The following is a 20,524-nucleotide window of genomic DNA, read 5'->3' on the forward strand; positions in this document are numbered from 1 at the left end:
TTTGTAAGAAGATTTAGTGGAAGTTGGAATAGTGGAAGTATTCCTCCTTTTTTTTTCCTTCATAGTATCTTAAGTGATCCTTTTTTTATTCAAACATCTATCACAATTGTGACTTTCCCAAGTAAAAAATACAGTTTTTATCTCTAAATTTCTATATTATCTTCACTTACTGTTTTTGAAAAAAAATGTGTTTTTTTAAGTGTCCTTTTAAGCCATTATGTTAGTACTATGTATATACTATTAGAAGTTCAAGCATTTCGTGAATAGGAACCACAAGAGTGTATATTCCCTGTTTGGTTTCATTTCTTTGTATATTCTAATCATTGTCATTCTAACTATAGAGTCTATTTTGAGGCTTCAGAGATGCCCCCAAAATGATAAAATTAGCAAATCACTGAACAAAATGGGCTTCCTCCTCAATTTTTTCTCTTGTGACATTCATAAATACTCTCTTTAAAACTGACAGTGATTTCACATACAATATGTATTATCCTTAATCAATCCTCACAAGATTATTTTAGCAATGTCCTTTTATAAAAGAAGGATAAATTAAGAGTTAATGAGAGGCTCTAATTTTCAGTTCTGATAGGAAACAGACTAGTACTAAAATCCAGGCCCTTTATTTCCCTTCCTTAGATACCTCTAATTCAGATGCGGTTATGGATATTCCACATCTGTATAGTTCGTTGGCATTTATTTGGACTTAAAAATCCTGAACAGGAGTTCCCGTCGTGGCGCAGTGGTTAACGAATCCGACTAGGAACCATGAGGTTGCGGGTTCGGTCCCTGCCCTTGCTCAGTGGGTTAACAATCCGGCGTTGCCGTGAGCTGTGGTGTAGGTTGCAGACGTGGCTCGGATCCCACGTTGCTGTGGCTCTGGCGTAGGCTGGTGGCTACAGCTCCGATTCAACCCCTAGCCTGGGAACCTCCATATGCCACGGGAGCGGCCCAAGAAATAGCAACAACAACAACAAAAAAGACAAAAAGACAAAAAAAAAATCTTAAACAATTTTCATTGAAAACTTAGTTATAGGAGTTCCTGCTGTGGTGCAGTGGGTTAAGGGTCCAACAATGTCTCTGTTGTGGCACAGGTTCGATTCCTGGCCTGTCACAGTGGGTTAAGGCTCTGACCTTGCTGCAGCTACAGTGTAGGTCAGAGCTTCAGCCTAAGTCGCACCTCTGGCTGGGATTCAATCTCTGGCCCAGTAACTTCCATAAATTGCTGGTGCAGCTAAGAAAAAAAAATTAAAGAAAAGAAAAGAGGCCTTCCCTCTGTGGCTCAGGAGGTTGAAAAACCAACTAGTATCTGTGAGGATGCCAGTTCAATCCCTGGCCTCACTTAGTGGGTTAAGGACCATTGCTGCTGTGAGCTGTGGTGTAGGTCTCTGATGAGGCTTGGATCCCGTGTTGCTCTGGCTGTGACATAGGCCAGCAGCTACAGCTCTGAATTGACCCCTAGCCTGGGAACATCCATAGTCCATAGATATGGCCCTAAAAAGAAAAAAAAGTTTTTTTAAAACAGAAACAAAAAGAAAAAAATTAGGAATAATCGATTCCACTTAGCTTTATGTTAACATAATACTACCTTAGATAAAATAAGTGATAAAATAGTCGTGTTAAAATAATTTAATTACCATCTAAAGTTATATGAACCTGAAATGTTGTTTGAGGTATTTTCCTACTTTATCAGTTCATTCCCTTGCAATTACCATCTTACAGTCGAACCTGTACATGTCAAGGACTTGATCCAGAGACTTGTGGAGCTTCCTTCTCTTTTGGCTGCTCATGGAGTATGTATTTCAATGGCTGCAAATTTGGTAGAAGCCCAAGTCCTAGAAGATTTAGAATTGATCCAAGTTCTCCCTTACACGTAAGTGTTCTTTTTACTTATGAATTACACAGTGACTATTTAAGTACATTCCTTTTAAAAAATTTAAATCATAATAAATAAATATTAAATAGTACAGAAAGTAGTGAGAAAACAGTAACAACATCTATATGTGTGTATATATATCAGAAAATAGTATAAAATTCTAAATAACATAGTTAAAATCTTCAACTACCAACCCAAATTCCAGTTGTCCCCGGGTCCCTCCTCCTTACCCCTAACCCCAAATGGAATCACTGTTAAAAGAACTTAGAATTTTATACCCAACTAAAGTAGGAAGAATAAAATAAAGCTATTTGCCAAAATTTCAAAGACTCAGAAAGTTTACTACCCACAGCACTACTATGAAAGAATTACTAAAGGACGTAATCCAGAAAGAAGATATATGAAACCGGAACCAATCTGTCCGGAACACAAGGCCATGGTGAGCAAAGAAATTAGTCAACCTTACTGTTAAGTTTAAATAAGTCGAATACTTACATTTTTTTTAATCAAAATAACAACCTATAAGATAATTCCATACTCTTATCAGTGGGAGGTGGTGGGGCACCTTTAGGAACTAAATGTGGTAATGTTTTATGCTTTGTTTGGAATGGGGAGGATTTAGATACTGATTAACTCCAAGATCAGTGTTTTTCAAACTTTGTGCGTTGTGACCAAGCATAAAAAACTTTTTATATTACAAAGAGCTACTCTTATATATGTGTGTATATATATATATATACTCAAATAAATCAAACAACCCTATCACAAAACAATACTTAGCCTTGTTATATGTAACAAAGATAAATATTAAAATACCAAAGCATCATAGATCCAATGTACTTACTGTCCTAGGATCACTATGATACAGTAAATTTTTTTTTTTTTTTTTACAAAATTTCATTTCATTTTTGGATGCTAGTTGTGACCTACTAAACTGATTGCACAACCTAACAACCCATGAGTCATGACCCACAGCTTGGAAAACACTGCTCTAGCTATTATGAGAAATACGTATTTGAGAAAATGTATGTATAAAAAATCTTTAGATGAATAGAAGTAGAATTTATAACATTTGAACTAGTTGTGGAAATAAAAGCTTTAAACAGAAAGCAATCCATTCATAAATCAGCAAAGGTAGTTTTAAAAATCATTAGGATAAAGGATAAATAGAAAACATAAAATAAAACAGCAGCAGGAATTAATCTATTTGCATCTGAAATACAATGAATATAATATCTTTTTGGAAAGCTCAGAATAAACAGATAATCCCTTTAAAGAGGTAATCAAAATTATTTCTTATTTTCTAAAGTTCCCATCCACTGTAATAAAAGAAGGAAATGACTCTAGAGAGAGAACTATCTTTTGCAGATAAATTATCTTAGAAGAAATCCAACAACAATTTTATTAGACTTCTAGTGATGAAACTGTACAAATTTACTAAAGACATATAAAATACCTGATAATGAGATGTGGATTCTCCCTTAAAATTAATCAGTTAAGTTTTCTTTCTAAATAATTCTGTGATAAAGCTGTCAGTATACAAATAGATTAGCAATATTGACATGACTGCTAAATTTTTATTCCTAACAATAACACTATTATGTAATTGTGAGATCACTTTTTGTTTGTGTTTGTTATTGACAATGAGTAACATTTATGCAGTGTTTATGATACAGGAAGAAGCATTGCTCTTTCCAGGAACTGACAAAAGGCCAGGCTGAAGCTCAGCAGGCAAGGGAGAGTGAGTGTATACAGCAGCCTTGTAAGCCATGTCATGAATTTTGGAAGATCATTGAAGGATTTTAAGGCAGAGAGTGATATAATTACACTTTTTTTTAAAGGGATCTCTCTAGCTGCTCTGTGGATTGGAGTTTGCCAAGAGCTGGTTTAGCAAATTGACTACAAGAATGGTCTGGAGAAGAGACAGCAGTGACTTAGAGTATGGTTGTGACAGAGGAAGTGATGAATTAGTGGTTGGTCTGGAAAGACTTTTTTAAAGTAGGTGCTATTCTTTGACATAGGGTCTGCTGAAATAGGATCAGGTTTATTATAGACGGCAGATTGTGGATTCATTGTGTTGGAGATTCCTAAGAGAAATCCAAGTGGGAACGTTAGGTTGTTAATAAGAACTTGAAGCTCAAGAAGTGGTGGTAATTGTAGGCATGAATGTGACAGTGATCCTAGAGCCGAGGTAGAGGCTGAGAAGAGCAGAAGGGTGTAGGCCTGAACCCCATTAGGCAAAGTCTGATAAGAAGTCTCTAAATCTGACATGAACATTCAGTCTAACAAAACAATTAAAAATGAGGCTTTTTATAATATGGATAAAGGACCTACATTTATAAAACGACACCAAACATCAGCCCTATCAGTTTTATTTAATTTGTTTCTATTTACCACCTTATTTCATTTCCACACAATAGAAAATGTTTCATAAGATGACACATCGCAGGGAGTTCCTGTTGTGGCTCAGTGGTAACAAACCTGACTAGTATCTATAAGGACACAGGATTGATCCCTGGCCTTGCTCCTTGCTCAGTGGGTTAAGGATCCAGCATTGCTGCAAGCTGTGGTGTAGCTCACAGCCTTGGATCCCATGTTGCTGTGGCTATGGCTTAGGCCGGCAGCTGCAGCTCCAATTCGATTCCCTAGCCTGGGAACTTCCATATGTCACAGGTGCAGCCCTAACAACCAAAAAAAAAGAGAAAAAAAGAAAAGAAAAAAGGAATTCCAGGAAACAGAGCAGGAGAAGGTGGCTCGGGAGGATACAAGGAAAGCACAATAAACAGAAAACATAAGTCAATGATTGGGAAAAAAAATCTAAATGACAAATTCTGTTAAAAGGCCATATTTAACCACATGCTTTTCACAAAAATCTCACCTAAAACAAAATAACAGAAAGACAAACAGAGGAAGACTGGATGTTGAAAGTTTTCAAATGGTATTTAAATATCCACTGAGATAATTACATTGTTTTTCTCCTTCAGTCTATAGTCTGTACCTTTTTTCTTTGGGAAATTGAGATTTTCATTATGGTAGAACACTGAACGGATTTTTACATATGTTAGAAGCATGTTTGGAAAGAATATCTATCTATAGCTTAGAAATATAACATGTGGGAATTCCCACTATGGCTCAGCAAATTACAAACGAGACTAATATCCATGAGGATACAGGCTTGTTCCCTGGCCTTGCTCAGTGGGTTAAGGATCCAGCTTTGCTGTGAGCTGTGGTTTAGGTAGCAGATATGGCTTGGATCCAGCAGTTGCAGCTCCGATTTGACCCCTAGCCTGGGAACTTCCATATGCCACAGGTGCAGCCCTAAAAAGACAAGAAATAAATAAATAAGATGACACATTTTGTAAATCTGACTTGTTACACTGAATGGTTCATGATGTTCCACAAGCAGTAAAATAGAACTACAGTTATCCCAATATTTCAAGTATTAGAAAATATAATCTTTTTTTTGCCTTTTCTAGGCCCGCTCCTGTGCCATATGGATGTTCCCAGACTAGGGGTCAAATCAGAGCTGTAGCTGCCAGCATATGCCAGAGCCACAGCAACGCTGGATCCTTAACCCACTGAGCAAGGCCAGGGATCGAACCCTCAACCTCATGGTCCCTAGTCGGATTCGTTAACCACTGTGCCACGACGGGAACTCCGAAAATATAATCTTTATAATAGGTACTTAAATCATAATGCTGAAGTTTGCCCCCAAATAAATGGAATAATTAATGTGTGAGTGTAGCCAGTGTTTTAAAGTAGTTCTGACTTCGCTGACTGTATTTACTAAGCTACATTAAGTAACAGATACGTAAGTAGACAGAGTGATCTAGACAGAGACCCTATATATGTTCATTTCTATTTCAGTGAAAGCACCAACCTAAATGGGTAAGAGACCAAAATGATAATCAGTGATGCTTTACAGTCACCAAGATGTGGCTTGTAATAAACACTCAAGAATAAACTTTCTCTGTCTACATTGTTGTGTGGCTTTGGTTTGGTTTGGTTTGTTTTGGTTTTTGACTTTTTAGGGCCAGGCCCTCAGCATATGGAAGTTCCCAGGCTAGGGGGTGACTCAGGGTTGTAGCCTACACCACAGCCACAGCAATGCTGGATTGTAGCCACGTCTGTGACCCACACCTGTGTGGCTTTGGTTTTTATAATGGTCTGCTGCATATCAGAAGTTGAATTGATCCACATGAAACTTTTCTTTCTTAGTTCTAGGCAGCCATCAAATCTCAAATGAGGCAAAAGCCTTGAAACCTTCTTATATCCCTCATTCATCCTTGCTGTCAGTTTTCCATCATTTACGTCCCTTAGATGTGACTGGTTTCTGACTTGATTTAGAATATACTCAATCCTGAAAAACTATCACTATCAGTGGTCTTCCAACTATTGTTGCCAAAGGCTCCTTCCTCTACCTCCTACTGTCATCAGTTTTTAATACTCTTGTCACAATAGTTTTCCTTTGAAAAAGTCTTAAATGTTTTTACTTTCATTTGAATCCAGATTCTTAATAAGGCGTTAAGGCTTCTCCACAGGTTCTATCAAATCTTCCTCAGTTTGTAACCATTACTGTCTGGAAAACACTGGTTTTAGACAGTTGATTGCCTACTTAACTGTATTTGAAGCTTCTAGCACTGATCTGATACGCAGTATGTGCCTTAACATCTGTTGCTCTCCCATCTCTGTCAATAGAAACTTGTTGCACTGTGTTAGAATTCTTCACATCTCCACTTGCAGCAGAGCAGTTGTCTTGATTTACTTCAGATGCCTTGTATTTGAAATATAAAATACGGTTCTCACTTTTAGCAACGTGAGCACTTTTGCAACTTACCTGTAACACCAATTAGATTTCTTACTAGCTGATAACACAGACTTTTTAATTTCAAAAAACTAAATTAAAGCATAACAATGACTAATAATTTAGATTTTACAAACAATCCATGCTATACTCTTTTTTTAGGGCCACACCCAAGGCACATGGAAGTTCCTAGGCTTGGGGTCGAATCAGAGCTGTAGCCACTGGCCTACACCACACATTCACAGCAGTGCCAGATCCAAATTGTGTCTGCAACCTATACACCACAGCTCACTGCAATGCTGAATTCTTAGCCCACTGAGCGAGGCCAGGGATCAAACCTGCATCCTCATGTTACTAGTCAGGTTCATTATCACTGAGCCACAATGGGAACTCCATCGAGTTATATTCTATAGTAGTTCTTTCATCAGGGTAAGTATGAACTATGCATCAACCACACATCAGCAATGATACATAATTCATTTTGATACCTTATATAAACTCTATAAACTCATCACTCATGTTATTATGTGACAACTTTTACGGACTGTCTTTTCCTATAGGAAAAAAACATTGAAGATAATTTACAGACTTTGGCTACAGAATTAGCTCCAATTTATAAACAGTATGCTCCGGTTGCTTACGAAAACCAGGTATGTTTTGGGACTTCATACAGCACAATTAAACATCGTTGAAATTTATATCTAAACAAAATCATCATTAATAGAAATTTTTTTCTAATTTGAACTTTAATGTAGATCTCTTTTTATCAAACATCTTAAAAATTTATCTTTTTTTTTTTTAAGTCTTCCTATTAGGGCAATTGAATTATACCTCCCAAGTGACAAAATTATGATTATTTCCAGAAGTAAAACTTTAAAAGAAGGAATCTATGATTAATAACTCTCAGTAGGAATTCCCTGGTGGCTCAACAGGTTAAGGATCTAGCATTGTTACTGCTATGGCTTGGGTCACTGCTCTGTGGTGAGGGTTGAATCCCTGGCCCAGGAACTTCTGCATGCTGTGTGCATGGTGAAAAAGAGAGAGAGAGAAAGAAATGAAAATGGGTAATCTGCACCGCTTCTCCCCCCCCAATGCAAGCACACACACAAAAACTATTATAGCTAATACGAGATTTCAGCAAGTTTTCTAGATATAAGTTCAATATGCACAAAATCATTGCATTTCTATATACTAGTGATAGACAATCCAGAATGAAAAAGTAGGTCATCAAAATTAAAAAATTTTGTTCTTCAAAGGACATCATCAAGAAAGTAATTGGCGAGTTCCCTTTGTGGCGCAATGGAACCAGGAACCATGAGGTTTCAGGTTTGATCCCTGGCCTCGCTCAGTGGGTGCCGTGAGCTGTTGTGTAGGTTGCAGACTCAGCTCGGATCCTGCGTTGCTGTGGCTCTGGTGTAGGCCAACAGCTGTAGCTCTTGATTTGACCACTAGCCTGGGCATCTCCAAATGCAGCAAGTGCGGCCCTAAAAAGAAAAAAAAAAATCCAACTTTTCATTTTAAAAGGAGTTACAAATTTATATTCTATGCTGGTTTGTGAATATATATGTACATCTGTTGAAAACTGCATACACGATCAATGTACTGTATGCCTTTCTTTGCAATGAAATAATTTAGGCTACTATACTATCAGCAGGTAGATATTAGTGCCTTCACTCATAGTCAGTGATGATTGTTTTAGTCTATGTCCTCTTAAATGCTTTACCTTGAACATTACTAAACTACACAATCACTACAATAATACACTATAGTGTCAGAAACCTTTGATATTATCAAGTGTAATTAGGAACGTTGTCAGAAAGTGATTTTTACTCTTTTCTGAAGGTGTTTGGTCTTTTAAAACTCTGGGACATGTGTCATTTTGTAGGTGGCGTTTGAACATGTTGCCAGAGAATGTCGGCTTGGCAAGAAAGAAGGTCGTCCTTTCTCTGGGGTCACTGCTTGCCTCGATTTCTGTGCCCACCCCCACAGGGACATTCACAACATGAATAATGGCAGCACAGTGGTATGTACCTGGGTGGCTTTTGATTCAAAAGCTCCACCACAGAATTCCCTTGTGGTGCAGGGGGTTAAGGATCCATTGTTGTCACTGCATCAATTCAGGTCACTGCTCTGGTGTAGGTTGTATCCCTGGCCTGGGAAATAACACGAGCTGTGGAGTGGCCAAAAAAGGAAAAAAGAAACCTCCATAATTATATGCTCAGGCTGAGGTGCTTAAAGATGATTGTTGTAACAAATCCTACATTATGTTCTATTCTACACGGTATATATTCATAGCGTTGATTTAAGTTACTATTGAAGTGCTACCCAAAGGTTTTAGAACCAGCCTAAAAGGTTTGTTGAAGGTCCTGAGTTATATATTTAATTGAGGTAGGTTGTTGGGATGTAGGAATACATGATCATTCAAAGCAACCATCCTGTGCTATCAAACTGGTAGGCAGGAAGTTAAGCAACTTAATGTGCACTCTATGTTGACAGGCATCAAGAGTCATATGCCCTAGTGTGAGGTCAATGAAAAGATAGTTAAGTTGGGGAGAAGACCTTGGGGGAAATCATGCAATAGTTCTTTAATAAGGAAATGAGTTTTGTTTTGTTTTTAATTTTATTGATGGGAGTTCCCGTGGTGGCGCAGTGGTTAATGAATCCGACTAGGAACCATGAGGTTGCGAGTTCGGTCCCTGCCCTTGCTCAGTGGGTTAACGATCCGGCGTTGCCGTGAGCTGTGGTGTAGGTTGCAGACGCAGCTCGGATCCCGCATTGCCGTGGCTCTGGTGTAGGCTGGCGGCTACAGCTCCGATTCAACCCCTAGCCTGTGAATCTCCATATGCTGCGTGAGCGGCCCAAGAAATAGCAAAAAGACAAAAAAATAAAAAAAATAAAAAATAATGTTATTGATGGCTAGTTGATTTACAATGGTGTGTTAACTATAAAGGAAATGAGTTTTAAGTAGTTTTTTTTTTTTTGTCTTTTTGAGGGCCACACCCATGGCACATGGAGGTTCCCAGGCTAGGGGTCTAATCAGAGCTGTAGCTGCTGGCCTATACCACAGCCACAGCAACACCAGATCTGAGCCACGTCTTCGACCTACATCACAGCTCAGGGCAACGCTGGATCCATAACCCACTGATCAAGGCCAGGGATTGAACCTGCAACCTCATGGTTCCTAGTCAGATTCGTTTCCGCTGTGCCATGACAGGAACTCCAAGGTAGTTATCTTCTTACCTGGTAAAACATTGTGATGGCCTCTTTCTGCACTGCACTTTCCTAAGACATAACTTTAGGCTGTCTGGAACTGCACAGTGTGACCCATCAACAGGCAGCCTTCCTTCCTTATGTGGTTAGTGAAGTCTGCTAGTAAGAGATTAAGGAACCAAAATAACTTTTTTGCCAATCACACCTTTTCCCTGAGATTAACTGGGATCTCTAGTATCATTTCCAAATGTTGAAAGCGTATAAATCCATTCAGATGGATCTTAGCTAAAGAGTGATTCAGCATCATGCTTGGCTTGTATTTTTTTTTTGTCTTTTGTCTTTTTTGTTGTTGTTGTTGTTGTTGCTATTTTTTGGGCCGCTCCCGCGGCATATGGAGGTTCCCAGGCCAGGGGCTGAATCGGGGCTGTAGACACCGGCCTACACCAGAGCCACAGCAACTCGGGATCCGAGCCGCGCCTGCAACCTGCACCACAGCTCACGACAACGCCAGATCGTTAACCCACTGAGCAAGGGCAGGGACCGAACCCGCAACCTCATGGTTCCTAGTCGGATTCGTTAACCACTGCGCCATGACGGGAACTCCCGGCTTGTATGTTTTAACTGAGTTCCTTCATTTAAGTTTTTTAACACTTCATTTTAACATATTTGTAGATTACATGAAAGTTTTTTTGGGAGGGGTTTTGTATGTCTTTGTTTTTAGGGCGACACCTGTGTCATGTGGAAGTTCCTGGGCTAGGGGCTAATCAGAGCTGCGGCTGCCAACAAAACAGCCACAGCAACACTGGATTCAAGCCACATCTGTGATCTATCACCACAGCTTATAGGAATGCCGGAGCCTTAACCCACTAAGTGAGGCCAGGGATCAATCAAACCCACATCCTCACAGACACTATGTTGGGTTCTTAACCCTATGAGCCACGAAGGAATTCCCAAGCTGTTTTTTTTTTTTTTTTTTTTTTTGGTCATTTTAGGGCTGCACCTGGTTGGTTCCCAGGCTATGGGTTGAATTGGAGCTGTAGCCTCTGGCCTACACCACATATCACAGGAATGCTGGATGCTTAACCCACTGAACAAGGCCAGAGATTGAACTTGTGTCCTCATGGATGCTAGTCAGATTCATTTCAGGTGTGCCACAAAGAGAACTCCTCCCAGTTTTTGTTTCATTTTCTTAATAAATTTTATTGGGAAATAGTTGACTTACAAAGTTTTTAATTTCAGGTGTATAGCAAAGGAAATACATATTTCAGTTATGCATATACATATATTCACTCCTTTTCAGATACTTTTTCCCATATAGGTTATCACACAGTATTGAATAGTTTACACTGTGCTATACATTAGGTCCTCCTTACCTATATATGTTTTATATATAGTAGTATGTACATGCCAATCCCAACCCCTCTAATTCATCCCCCCACCCCCCTACATTTTGCTTTTGTAACCATACATTTGGTTAACACATAACAAAAAGAGTTCAGTGGTTCAAACCTTGCTGGCAAATGTCACTGTAGATATTTGAAAATAGTGTGATCTTTTTAACCTTTAGGAGTTGCCTGGTGTCTTGGTGAGTTAAGGATTTGGCATTGTCACTGCTGTGGCTCAGGATCCATCCCTGGCCCAGGAACTTCTGATGCCTTGGGTGTTACCAAAAAACTACTAGTTTATGAAGAAGAGTATTAATAATAGGTATCAATGTCAGGAATTTCATAATTTCCCTGTATTTTACTTTCTCTACAAAGGAATAGAAATATATTTTTTTCAGTATTAGAATATAGGTCCTGGAGTTCCCGTCGTGGCGCAGTGGTTAACGAATCCAACTAGGAACCATGAGGTTGCGGGTTCGGTCCCTGCCCTTGCTCAGTGGGTTAACGATCCGGCGTTGCCACGAGCTGTGGTGTAGGTCGCAGACGTGGCTCAGATCCCGCGTTGCTGTGGCTCTGGCGTAGGCCAGTGGCTACAGCTCCGATTCAACCCCTAGCCTGGGAACCTCTATATGCCGCGGGAGCGGCCCAAAGAAATAGCAAAAAGAAAAAAAAAAAAAAAAAGGAGTATAGGTCCTGCTAGAAAAAGAAATCTCTTGTGCTTTTTTCATTAATACCATTTAATCAAAATTATATGGTCTTCTTACAAACAATTGATAAGATACTTGAATAGACCAGCATCAAGTGGCTTGATATATGATATATATATATATATGTGTGTGTGTATATATATATATATATATATATATATATATATATATATGAAATATTATTCCAGGAGTTCCCGTCCTGGCGCAGTGGAAATTAATACGACTAGGGACTATGAGGTTTCAGGTTCGATCCCTGGCCTCACTCAGTGGGTTAAGGATCCAGCATTGGCTGTGAGCTGTGGTGTATGTTGCAGATGAGGCTCGATTCCAGCATTGCTGTGGCTGTGGTGTAGGCCGGCAGCTGTGGTTCCAATTCAACTCCCTAGCCCGGGAACCTCCATATACCACAGGTGCAGCCCAAAAAAGCAAAAAAATATATATATGTATATATATATATATATATATATATATATATATATATATTATTCCAAGTTGAATATACCAGCAATAATCAATTGAAAATAAAATGGGGATAAAATGGCAACAATAAAAGGTAGGAACATCTATGACGAATGTTTAGGATCTCTATTTCCCATTTCATGTCTTCTTCTTACTAGGTCTGCACTTTAACAAGAGAAGATAACCGCTCATTTGGTGTTATTCCTCAAGATGAGCAGCTGCATGTGCTTCCTCTTTATAAACTTTCAGACACAGATGAGTTTGGCTCAAGGGAAGGAATAGAAGCCAAGATCAAATCCGGGGCCATCAAGGTCCTCACACCCTGCAGCAGAAGAAGAACACGATTCACTCAGCCAATTCCTCGTTCTGGCAAGAAGAGAGCAGCAATGATGACAGAGGTCCTCGCACATAAGATAAGGGCTGTGGAAAAGAAATTTATTCCTCGAATCAAGCGGAAGAATAACTCAATGATGAACAACAGTAAGGCTTCGTCGCTGCCACTGTTAGGTAAGGCTTATTTAGGAAGCCTGCTAATTTTCTGTGCACAACTTTCACTAGCAAGAGGAGAAATTTAAGGATGCAAAGAAGTGCAGGAGTTCCCTTGTGGCACAGTGGGTTGAGGATCTTTTTTTTTTAAGATGACAGAACTAGAGTTCCTGTCATGGCTCAGTGGTAACAAACCCAACTAGTATCCATGAGGACGTGGGTTTGATGCCTGGCCTCACTCAATGGGTTAAGGATCTGGCATTGCCATGAGCTGTTGTGTAGGTTGCAGACGTGGCTTGGATCTGGCATTGTTGTGACTGTGGTGTAAGCTGGCAGCTACAGCTCCGATTCAACCCCTAGCATGGGAACTCTATATGCCATGTATGTGGCCCTAAAAAAGACAAAAAAAAAGATAAGAGAATAGACAGGACAGACATTTATGTAGCACTGAGTAGGATTTGATAAAGAAACAGTGAAAGGACAAAACAAGGGAATGTTTGTTATTCCTTTTTGCTTATAGCTCAACAGATATTTAATATAGTTTAGTTTTTGCTTTTTTTTTCTTTTTTTGCCTTTTTAGGACCCCACCGGCAGCACATGGAAGTTCCCAGGCTTGGGGTTGAATTGGAGCTGCAGCTGCCAGTCTACACCACAGCCACATCAACCCCAGATCCAAGCTGCATCTGTGACCTACACAACAGCTCACGGCAATGCCAGATCCTTAACCCACTAAGCGAGGCCAGGGATTGAACCAACATCCTCTGGGATCCTAGTCGGGTTCGTTAACTGCCGAGTCACGAAGGGAACTCCTGGAAAGAAATCTTTATGAAAAAAAACCATACCCAAATTAGCTACAGTTTTTAATGTGTGCCGATGTCAGACTTACGTTAATAGAACACAACTGCCCAACGTTGCCACCATTAGAGTTTTGTTCTATTATTCTTTGTACCTTTCTTTAAAAATACTCTTTAGCGACAACAACTATCAAGTCTATATTTATCTTCACATTTGGTGTCCTTTTCTCTGTTTAGGGAATAAAATAGAGACCATGCAACCCGAAATAAAAAGTGAAATGGAACCCCATCTTATCTTCAAAGGTTCAGAAAACACTAAAACCTACTCACCGACCCCATCCATTCCTCACCCAGTGAAAGAGGCAAACTTAGCTCCAGGCTTCTCCTGGTCCCCTAAAAGTGCTTCGGTCACAACACCTCCTTTTAAGAATGATGCAACAGTTTCGTACGGGTTTTCAGAAAGAAGTAGCAATCCCCACTGCACGACGCCTTCTGCGGGACATGGTGGTGCTAATGCAGCTGCGGGGGAAGGCACTGGAATTGCACAGCCTGGTGAAAGGTTTCCTCTTCCGACCTTGTCTACCCCTGGGACAGATTCCCTGGGTTATCCTGAGCCTCCCACCGGTCCATGTGAGCACCTCCCTTCTCATCAGCCAAACCAGCAGTCCCCATTCGTCACCTTTCCACATGACCCTGCTTCCTCTCTGGTGGAAGAAGACGAGCAGCATTCGGAAGCAGATGAGCCTCTGTCAGACGACCCCCTGTCAGATGACCCCCTGTCACCTGTTGAAGAGAAGTTGCCCCGCATTGAAGAATATTGGTCAGACAGTGAGCACATCTTCCTGGATGCCAATATCGGGGGCGTGGCCATAGCGCCCGCCCACGGCTCCGTTTTGATCGAGTGCGCCCGGCGAGAGCTTCACGCTACCACGCCTGTCGAGCATCCCAACCGGAATCACCCTACCCGCCTGTCTCTTGTTTTCTACCAGCACAAAAACCTGAATAAGCCCCAACACGGTTTCGAACTAAACAAGATTAAGTTTGAGGCGAAAGAAGCTAAGAATAAGAAAATTAAAGCCTCAGAGCAGAAAGACCAGGCAGCTAATGAGGGTCCTGAACTGTCCCCTGAAATTAATGAATTTAGCCAGATTCCTTCTCATAAAGCATTAACATTAACCCATGACAATGTTGTCACCGTGTCCCCTTACGCTCTCACACATGTTGCGGGGCCCTATAATCATTGGGTCTGAAGGCTTTTCTCCCCTTAATGCCTTTGCGAGTGCAGTGTATTTTTTTCAAGGTGCTCTTAAAAGAAAGTCATGTTGTGGTTTACTATTTCTTCATCTCACCCATTTGAAGGCTGAGGTAAAAAAAAAAAGAAAGAAAAATTGGGGGTGGGTGTTTCTTAACTGTGACTATATTTTGACAATTGGTAGAAGGTGCACATTTTAAGCAAAAATAAAAGTTTTATAGTTTTAAATACATAAAGAAATGTTTTGGTTAGGTGTTAACCTTGATAGAATCACTCAGTTTGGTGCTTTAAATTGTTTACTATGAAACGGTCATTTTTAGAGGATTTTAACAGGTTCATGTGCTATGATGTAAAATTAAGACACACAGTGTTAACTCTACACAGCTCCTGGTGCTTAACCACATCGACACAAAAATAAGCTGAATTATTATTTCATGGTGCCATTGTTCCAACATCTTCCAATCATTGCTAGAAAATCGGCATATTCTTTTGAAATAAACCAATGAAATGTTTTCTCTCTTAAGATATCTCTCCTGTATAAAATAATTCATTATTGTTCGTAATGGTTGGAGGCTGTTCATAAATTGTATATATATATTTTAAAAGCACTTTCTATTTTTAAAAGTAACTTGAAATAGTATAGTATAAGAATCCTATTGTCTATTGTTTGTGCATATTTGCATACAAGAGAAATCATTTATTCTTGCTGTGTAGAGTTCCATCTTGTTAACTGCAATATGTATTCTAATCATGTATATGGTTTGTGTTTTTTTAATGTGTCCTATCTCATTCAAAGATTAGCTTCTTATATCAAATAGTTCATGCAAAAATTGTTTGTTCTCTCTAAAATTGGAATTAGGAAGCATATCACCAATATTGATTCACTTTTCCTTTGGAACTAAGTAAGAGTGGTCTCTTCTGATTTTTTAAGCAACAATGGCCCTAATATACGTTCACACCCAGCTTTCTCCATGAAAGGTGTTTCCAAAAGGAGATGAGATATAATAGGATTCTGAAGAGTCAAATGCTTCTAAAGTTTCAAGGTGATAAAATACAAAAATTAAGTAGCAAGAACCTTATCCATCCCAAATTGCCTTATTCATTCTGAAATTCATTTGGTACAGAATAAGAATAAAATTCCTGTCCAAGTCTGTTGAAACTAAATTCCCTATCATTACATACCCCAAACAAAACAGTACGAATGGTATTATCAGTATGGTTTGTCCTTTAAGAGCTAATCCAAAGTAGTTTATCTAAGTATATTGGTTTTGGGGGAAATGTTAATTCATCTTTTTCTAGGTAACAGGAAAATAGGCATTCCATTTATTTTAGTCCTAAATTGTTTTTCCCCCATTTTATTGACTCATTTTATAGCAAACCAGAAGGGATTGCCCAAACAAAATGTCTCGAACAAAAAGAAATTTCAGTGAAATACTTGATTCTGTTAAAATGCAGAGGTGCTATAACATTCAAAGTGTCAGATTCCTTGGGAATATGGAAAACCTAATGGTGCTTCTCCCTTGGAAATGCCATAGGAAGCCCACAACCGCTAACACTCACAATTCTGGTGCAAAAGCAAATAGTTCCAAGTTCTCTAAAAGAAAACTCATTTTAATTTATATTAAAATAATATATGGTGCAAAGTATAAGTTTCAAGCTTTTGACTAATTTCGACTTAAGGAATATGAAGGGATTGTAAATAACAATGTCCATTGTTAGACCATCTTGTCAAGTAGATTTCTGTTTCTTGAATATGTAAAATAGATTTGTTTTCATTGACTTGTTTTAGTATTTTGTGTGCCTTAGATTTCTGTTTTAAAACATGTATATTTTTGTGAGCCTAAGGTTTCTTATACATATAAGTATATAAATAAGTGATTGTTTATTGTTTCAGCTGCTTCAACAAGATATTACTAGTATTAGACTATCAGGAATACACCCTTGTGATATTTCATGTTAGACTTTAGGCCTTAGCTCCCACTAGAAAGTATTTCCTCACGAGATTTAATGGATAAAGTTGTTGTAAGACCCTTTATCCATCCACCCATCTATCCATTCTTTGATTCAATTCTTGTTGAATATCTGCCAAGTTTAAGCATTAGCTTTTATTTTTCTTTAAATCACCACTCATGATATAGTAAACTTGAGGAATTAAAATCCTAAAAGGTACTCTTACACATGTTTTTCCAAAAATAGCAAATTTCCTCCAACAATCCATTGTGATGTATCTGCAGCAATTCAAATCAGTCATGAACTTAATCTTTTTTTTTTGTCTTTTTCTGTCTTTTTGGGGCCGTACCTGCGGCATATAGAGGTTCCCAGGCTAGGGATCCCATTGGAGCTGTAGCTGCTGGCCTATGCCACAGCCACAGCAACATGGGATCTGGGCTGTGCCCGCGACCCACACCACAGCTCATGGCAACTCAGGATCCTTAACCCACTGAGCGAGGCCACAGATCGAACCCATGTCCTCACCAGTGCTAGTCGGGTTCGTTCAACTGCTGAGCCACCCGACAGGAATTCCACGAACTTTAAATAAGTTCCTTAATAATCTAAACCTGCAGCACCAATGTTGATTTAGGGACTATTGAGATTAATGGAGTTAGTTGCAGTTTACCAGATCAGATACATGAAAATATCCTGTCTCAACTTAAATATTTCCATCCTGTTAATGTAATTAACACCAAGAATGGTCTGCCTCATCTGATAATCCCTTGGTGGGAACCACATGTGATTCCTACCTCGTTGAACAATATTTCATAAATTTGACAGTGTACCATCCCATTGTCCACCCTGTGATTTTTTTTCCAAGTTCATGCTTAGTCAATGTTTTGCAACATTGTGATTGTATGTTGACTATATTGTTTTTAGAATGCTCTTTCTCATAAAGCAAGGAAATAAATTTATTTGAAATGACAATTTTACTCAGAAAACTTGTCATCTAACATTATTTCTATACCTCTATTATGTTTTATTGTACTGTCACCCTTTGTTTTGCCTCTTTTATAGCATGCAAGTTGAGTTTTGAATCTTCTGCCTTTGTTCATGGTAAGATAATTGAATTCATTGACACATGACCCCCAGGTTAGCCCAACCTCATAATGTTACATACCTACCAACTACAATCAAAATAACTCCTGCCTTATGTAGGATCCTACGAAGTGTCATGCTGCTGTTTGGAAACCCCTCTTTTATCATTTTTATATTTTATGGCTACAACTGCGGCATATGAAAGTGCCCAGGCCAGGGTTTGAATCCAAGCCAAACCTGTGGCGACTCTGGACCCTTTTACCAACTGCACCGGGTGGGCATAATACTGTTTCTGCAGTACGTGAACCGCTGCAGTTGGATTCTTAACCCACTGAACCACAGTAGGAACTCCCGAAAATTCTATTTTTAATGGTTTTCAGGCCATCGATAAAGAAATTTCTCTTGTTCTTGTCAGCCTCACCTACATCTTTCCAGTTCATCCACAAAGTACCAAGTACATCATGTCATAAATCAGATTGAAATATATTATTTTTGGAAAGTGAGGCTAGCTGAAAATGTATAGCTAGAGGAAAAATTCTGCAACATGTTAGCAAAATATTCGTGTCTTAAGTAACCTTTCAACATCTTTATTATGTAATCTGCATGTGGATGAAATAATTTCATTTGTTAAATATAGGATTTCAACTAGGTGAGATTCATAAGCAATTTACTTGACATAACCCAATACATAGTTAATTGAATGCATACCCCTGTGTAAATGAGATACTGAATTCGTATGAAGTAACCTACTTTTTAATGTTACTCCTTCAGTGGGTTCCTACTGATTATCATTTATTTCACGATAAATAGCATGTATGAAAATATCCCCAATCTATTTATGTTTAATCTTCTTAAAGCAAATTGTATCGATCTTTTATCTGGGACAAACTTTTGACATTGCATGCCAATTTCCATGATAATGGGCATAGCATTTTCTTTGAATGTGTCACGTAAATCAGTAGCTGTATGTAACCTTTAATATATAGCTACCTTCTATTTCACAACTTCCTGATGCATGGAAACTTTTTTTGTCTAGATTTAGTACAACCGCAGATTTTGAACTTTTGTAGAAATTTATGGTGAGAACTATGAAATAAGGTAACATAGTGGCCTCTCACAGCCCTAGAAGTTACCTTTGAAGTCATATAGTTCAATCACTGGGGCCCAGACAGATGTTAGTATCAATGTTTGATTATGTTTGTAATTCAACAGTCAAGTGAAGGCCACTATGTGGTTAGGAAAACAGTCTTGTTTTGCTCACCCACGGGGCATTTTATCACTGGGAACTAACCTTTTTGTTAAAAGTGAAAAAAAAAATAGGCTTTGGGCTTCTTTCTGAGCAGTTCAGGGAAAGAAGTGAAATTGGATCAAGATTTCCCTGCCTGCAGAGTTTTGTGGACCTTGTGTGGGAAATCTAGCTGACTTTAACCTATGAAGCTGTCCTGTTAATTCATTCCACAAAATGTAGCAGTAGTCCTATTTGCTATTTCAATAAACGAATATCAAGTGCTGATGTAGAGTACAGGTTTTTATTTCCCCGGGGGACAGGTGTTTGGCAATGTATAAGGAGTTACAAAAGATTGAATGGAATAATTGGGGCAAGTGTATTCCTACTGTATATACTACCTAGCCATAGTTGTACAGTATTTCCACTTTTGCCTAACTGGCCTCACAGTTAAGTCCCAGCAAATTTATTTTGATGGGACTGTCTCCATGTATCTAGAATACTGTTTTGTTGTGCACAGCTCCTAAACTTGCCTATAAGTGTATTGAACTTAGGTAACTTCATTTAACCAAGTGATAGAGCGTCAGCGCCCTGATTCCTAAAATAGTCTGAATTTATCTTAATCAAATTGTGCTCCATGAGGAGCTTTCTTCTAACAGCTGTAGAACATGATGCCATCCATAGCTCTGGAATGAGAAAGAATGTCCTTTACTAGAAATGGAATTTGTGTATTGTCTGAGAATGTTGCTTTTCTCTTGTAATATAAAATAGAGACTATGTTCCTCTCAAAGTTGGAGATGGTGGAACCGGATTTTATGCAAGACATTGCATTTTGTGTCCACATCAAACTCTACAAACTTTAATTCTCTGCATACCAGTATCTGGATGACTTCGTTTCAAATGCCTTTTTCTCCTAGGCACTCAGTCAAATATCACTGTTCATTTCAAAAAGGCATGCATTTTGTTCCTTCGAGTATTCCAAATGTATTCCTTCTTTTGCCACATCTAAGTTTCCCTTCTGTAAGGGCTTCCCAATGTGTTTCTCTTTTGATAGTATGCAATATTTAATAGTTCTAGCTCTAAAAGTCCAATGTTCATCTTTTCCTTGTTGCCTGTACCCCCTTCCCATCCCTACTGTGATGTCCATGATCCTGCTTGGGCCATAAATTTTCTTCTAGTTTGTTTAGTCATAGATGTTCCCTAAATTAAAGCAAAACTAGTCTAAGGTAGAAATGTTATCATCATGTATTAGCTGATTTAACCCATTTGTCTTTGAGTGCAACTTTGGAAACACGTGGT

At 38.8% G+C, this 20,524-nt stretch overlaps 1 protein-coding gene across 2 annotated transcripts in view; it reads left to right on the forward strand.

The window, feature by feature from the left end:
- TET1 (tet methylcytosine dioxygenase 1) overlaps positions 1-17,333 on the forward strand; it is a 151,535-nt gene extending 134,202 nt beyond the window's left edge. The window contains exons 8-13 of one of the 2 annotated variants that reach the window (XM_047761512.1): positions 1,720-1,870; positions 2,226-2,312; positions 7,238-7,327; positions 8,563-8,700; positions 12,597-12,945; positions 13,956-17,333. In XM_047761512.1, coding sequence (XP_047617468.1) covers positions 1,720-1,870; positions 2,226-2,312; positions 7,238-7,327; positions 8,563-8,700; positions 12,597-12,945; positions 13,956-14,968 — 1,828 coding nt within the window. In that variant the 3' untranslated portion in view covers positions 14,969-17,333. The remainder of the gene's footprint in view (positions 1-1,719; positions 1,871-2,225; positions 2,313-7,237; positions 7,328-8,562; positions 8,701-12,596; positions 12,946-13,955) is intronic. The other variant, XM_047761513.1, reaches the window with a different exon arrangement.
- Positions 17,334-20,524: the final 3,191 nt, after the last annotated feature.

The sequence above is a fragment of the Phacochoerus africanus genome, chromosome 15 (genome assembly GCF_016906955.1).
Source record: "Phacochoerus africanus isolate WHEZ1 chromosome 15, ROS_Pafr_v1, whole genome shotgun sequence".
In the NCBI taxonomy this organism is placed as follows: Eukaryota; Metazoa; Chordata; class Mammalia; order Artiodactyla; family Suidae; genus Phacochoerus; species Phacochoerus africanus.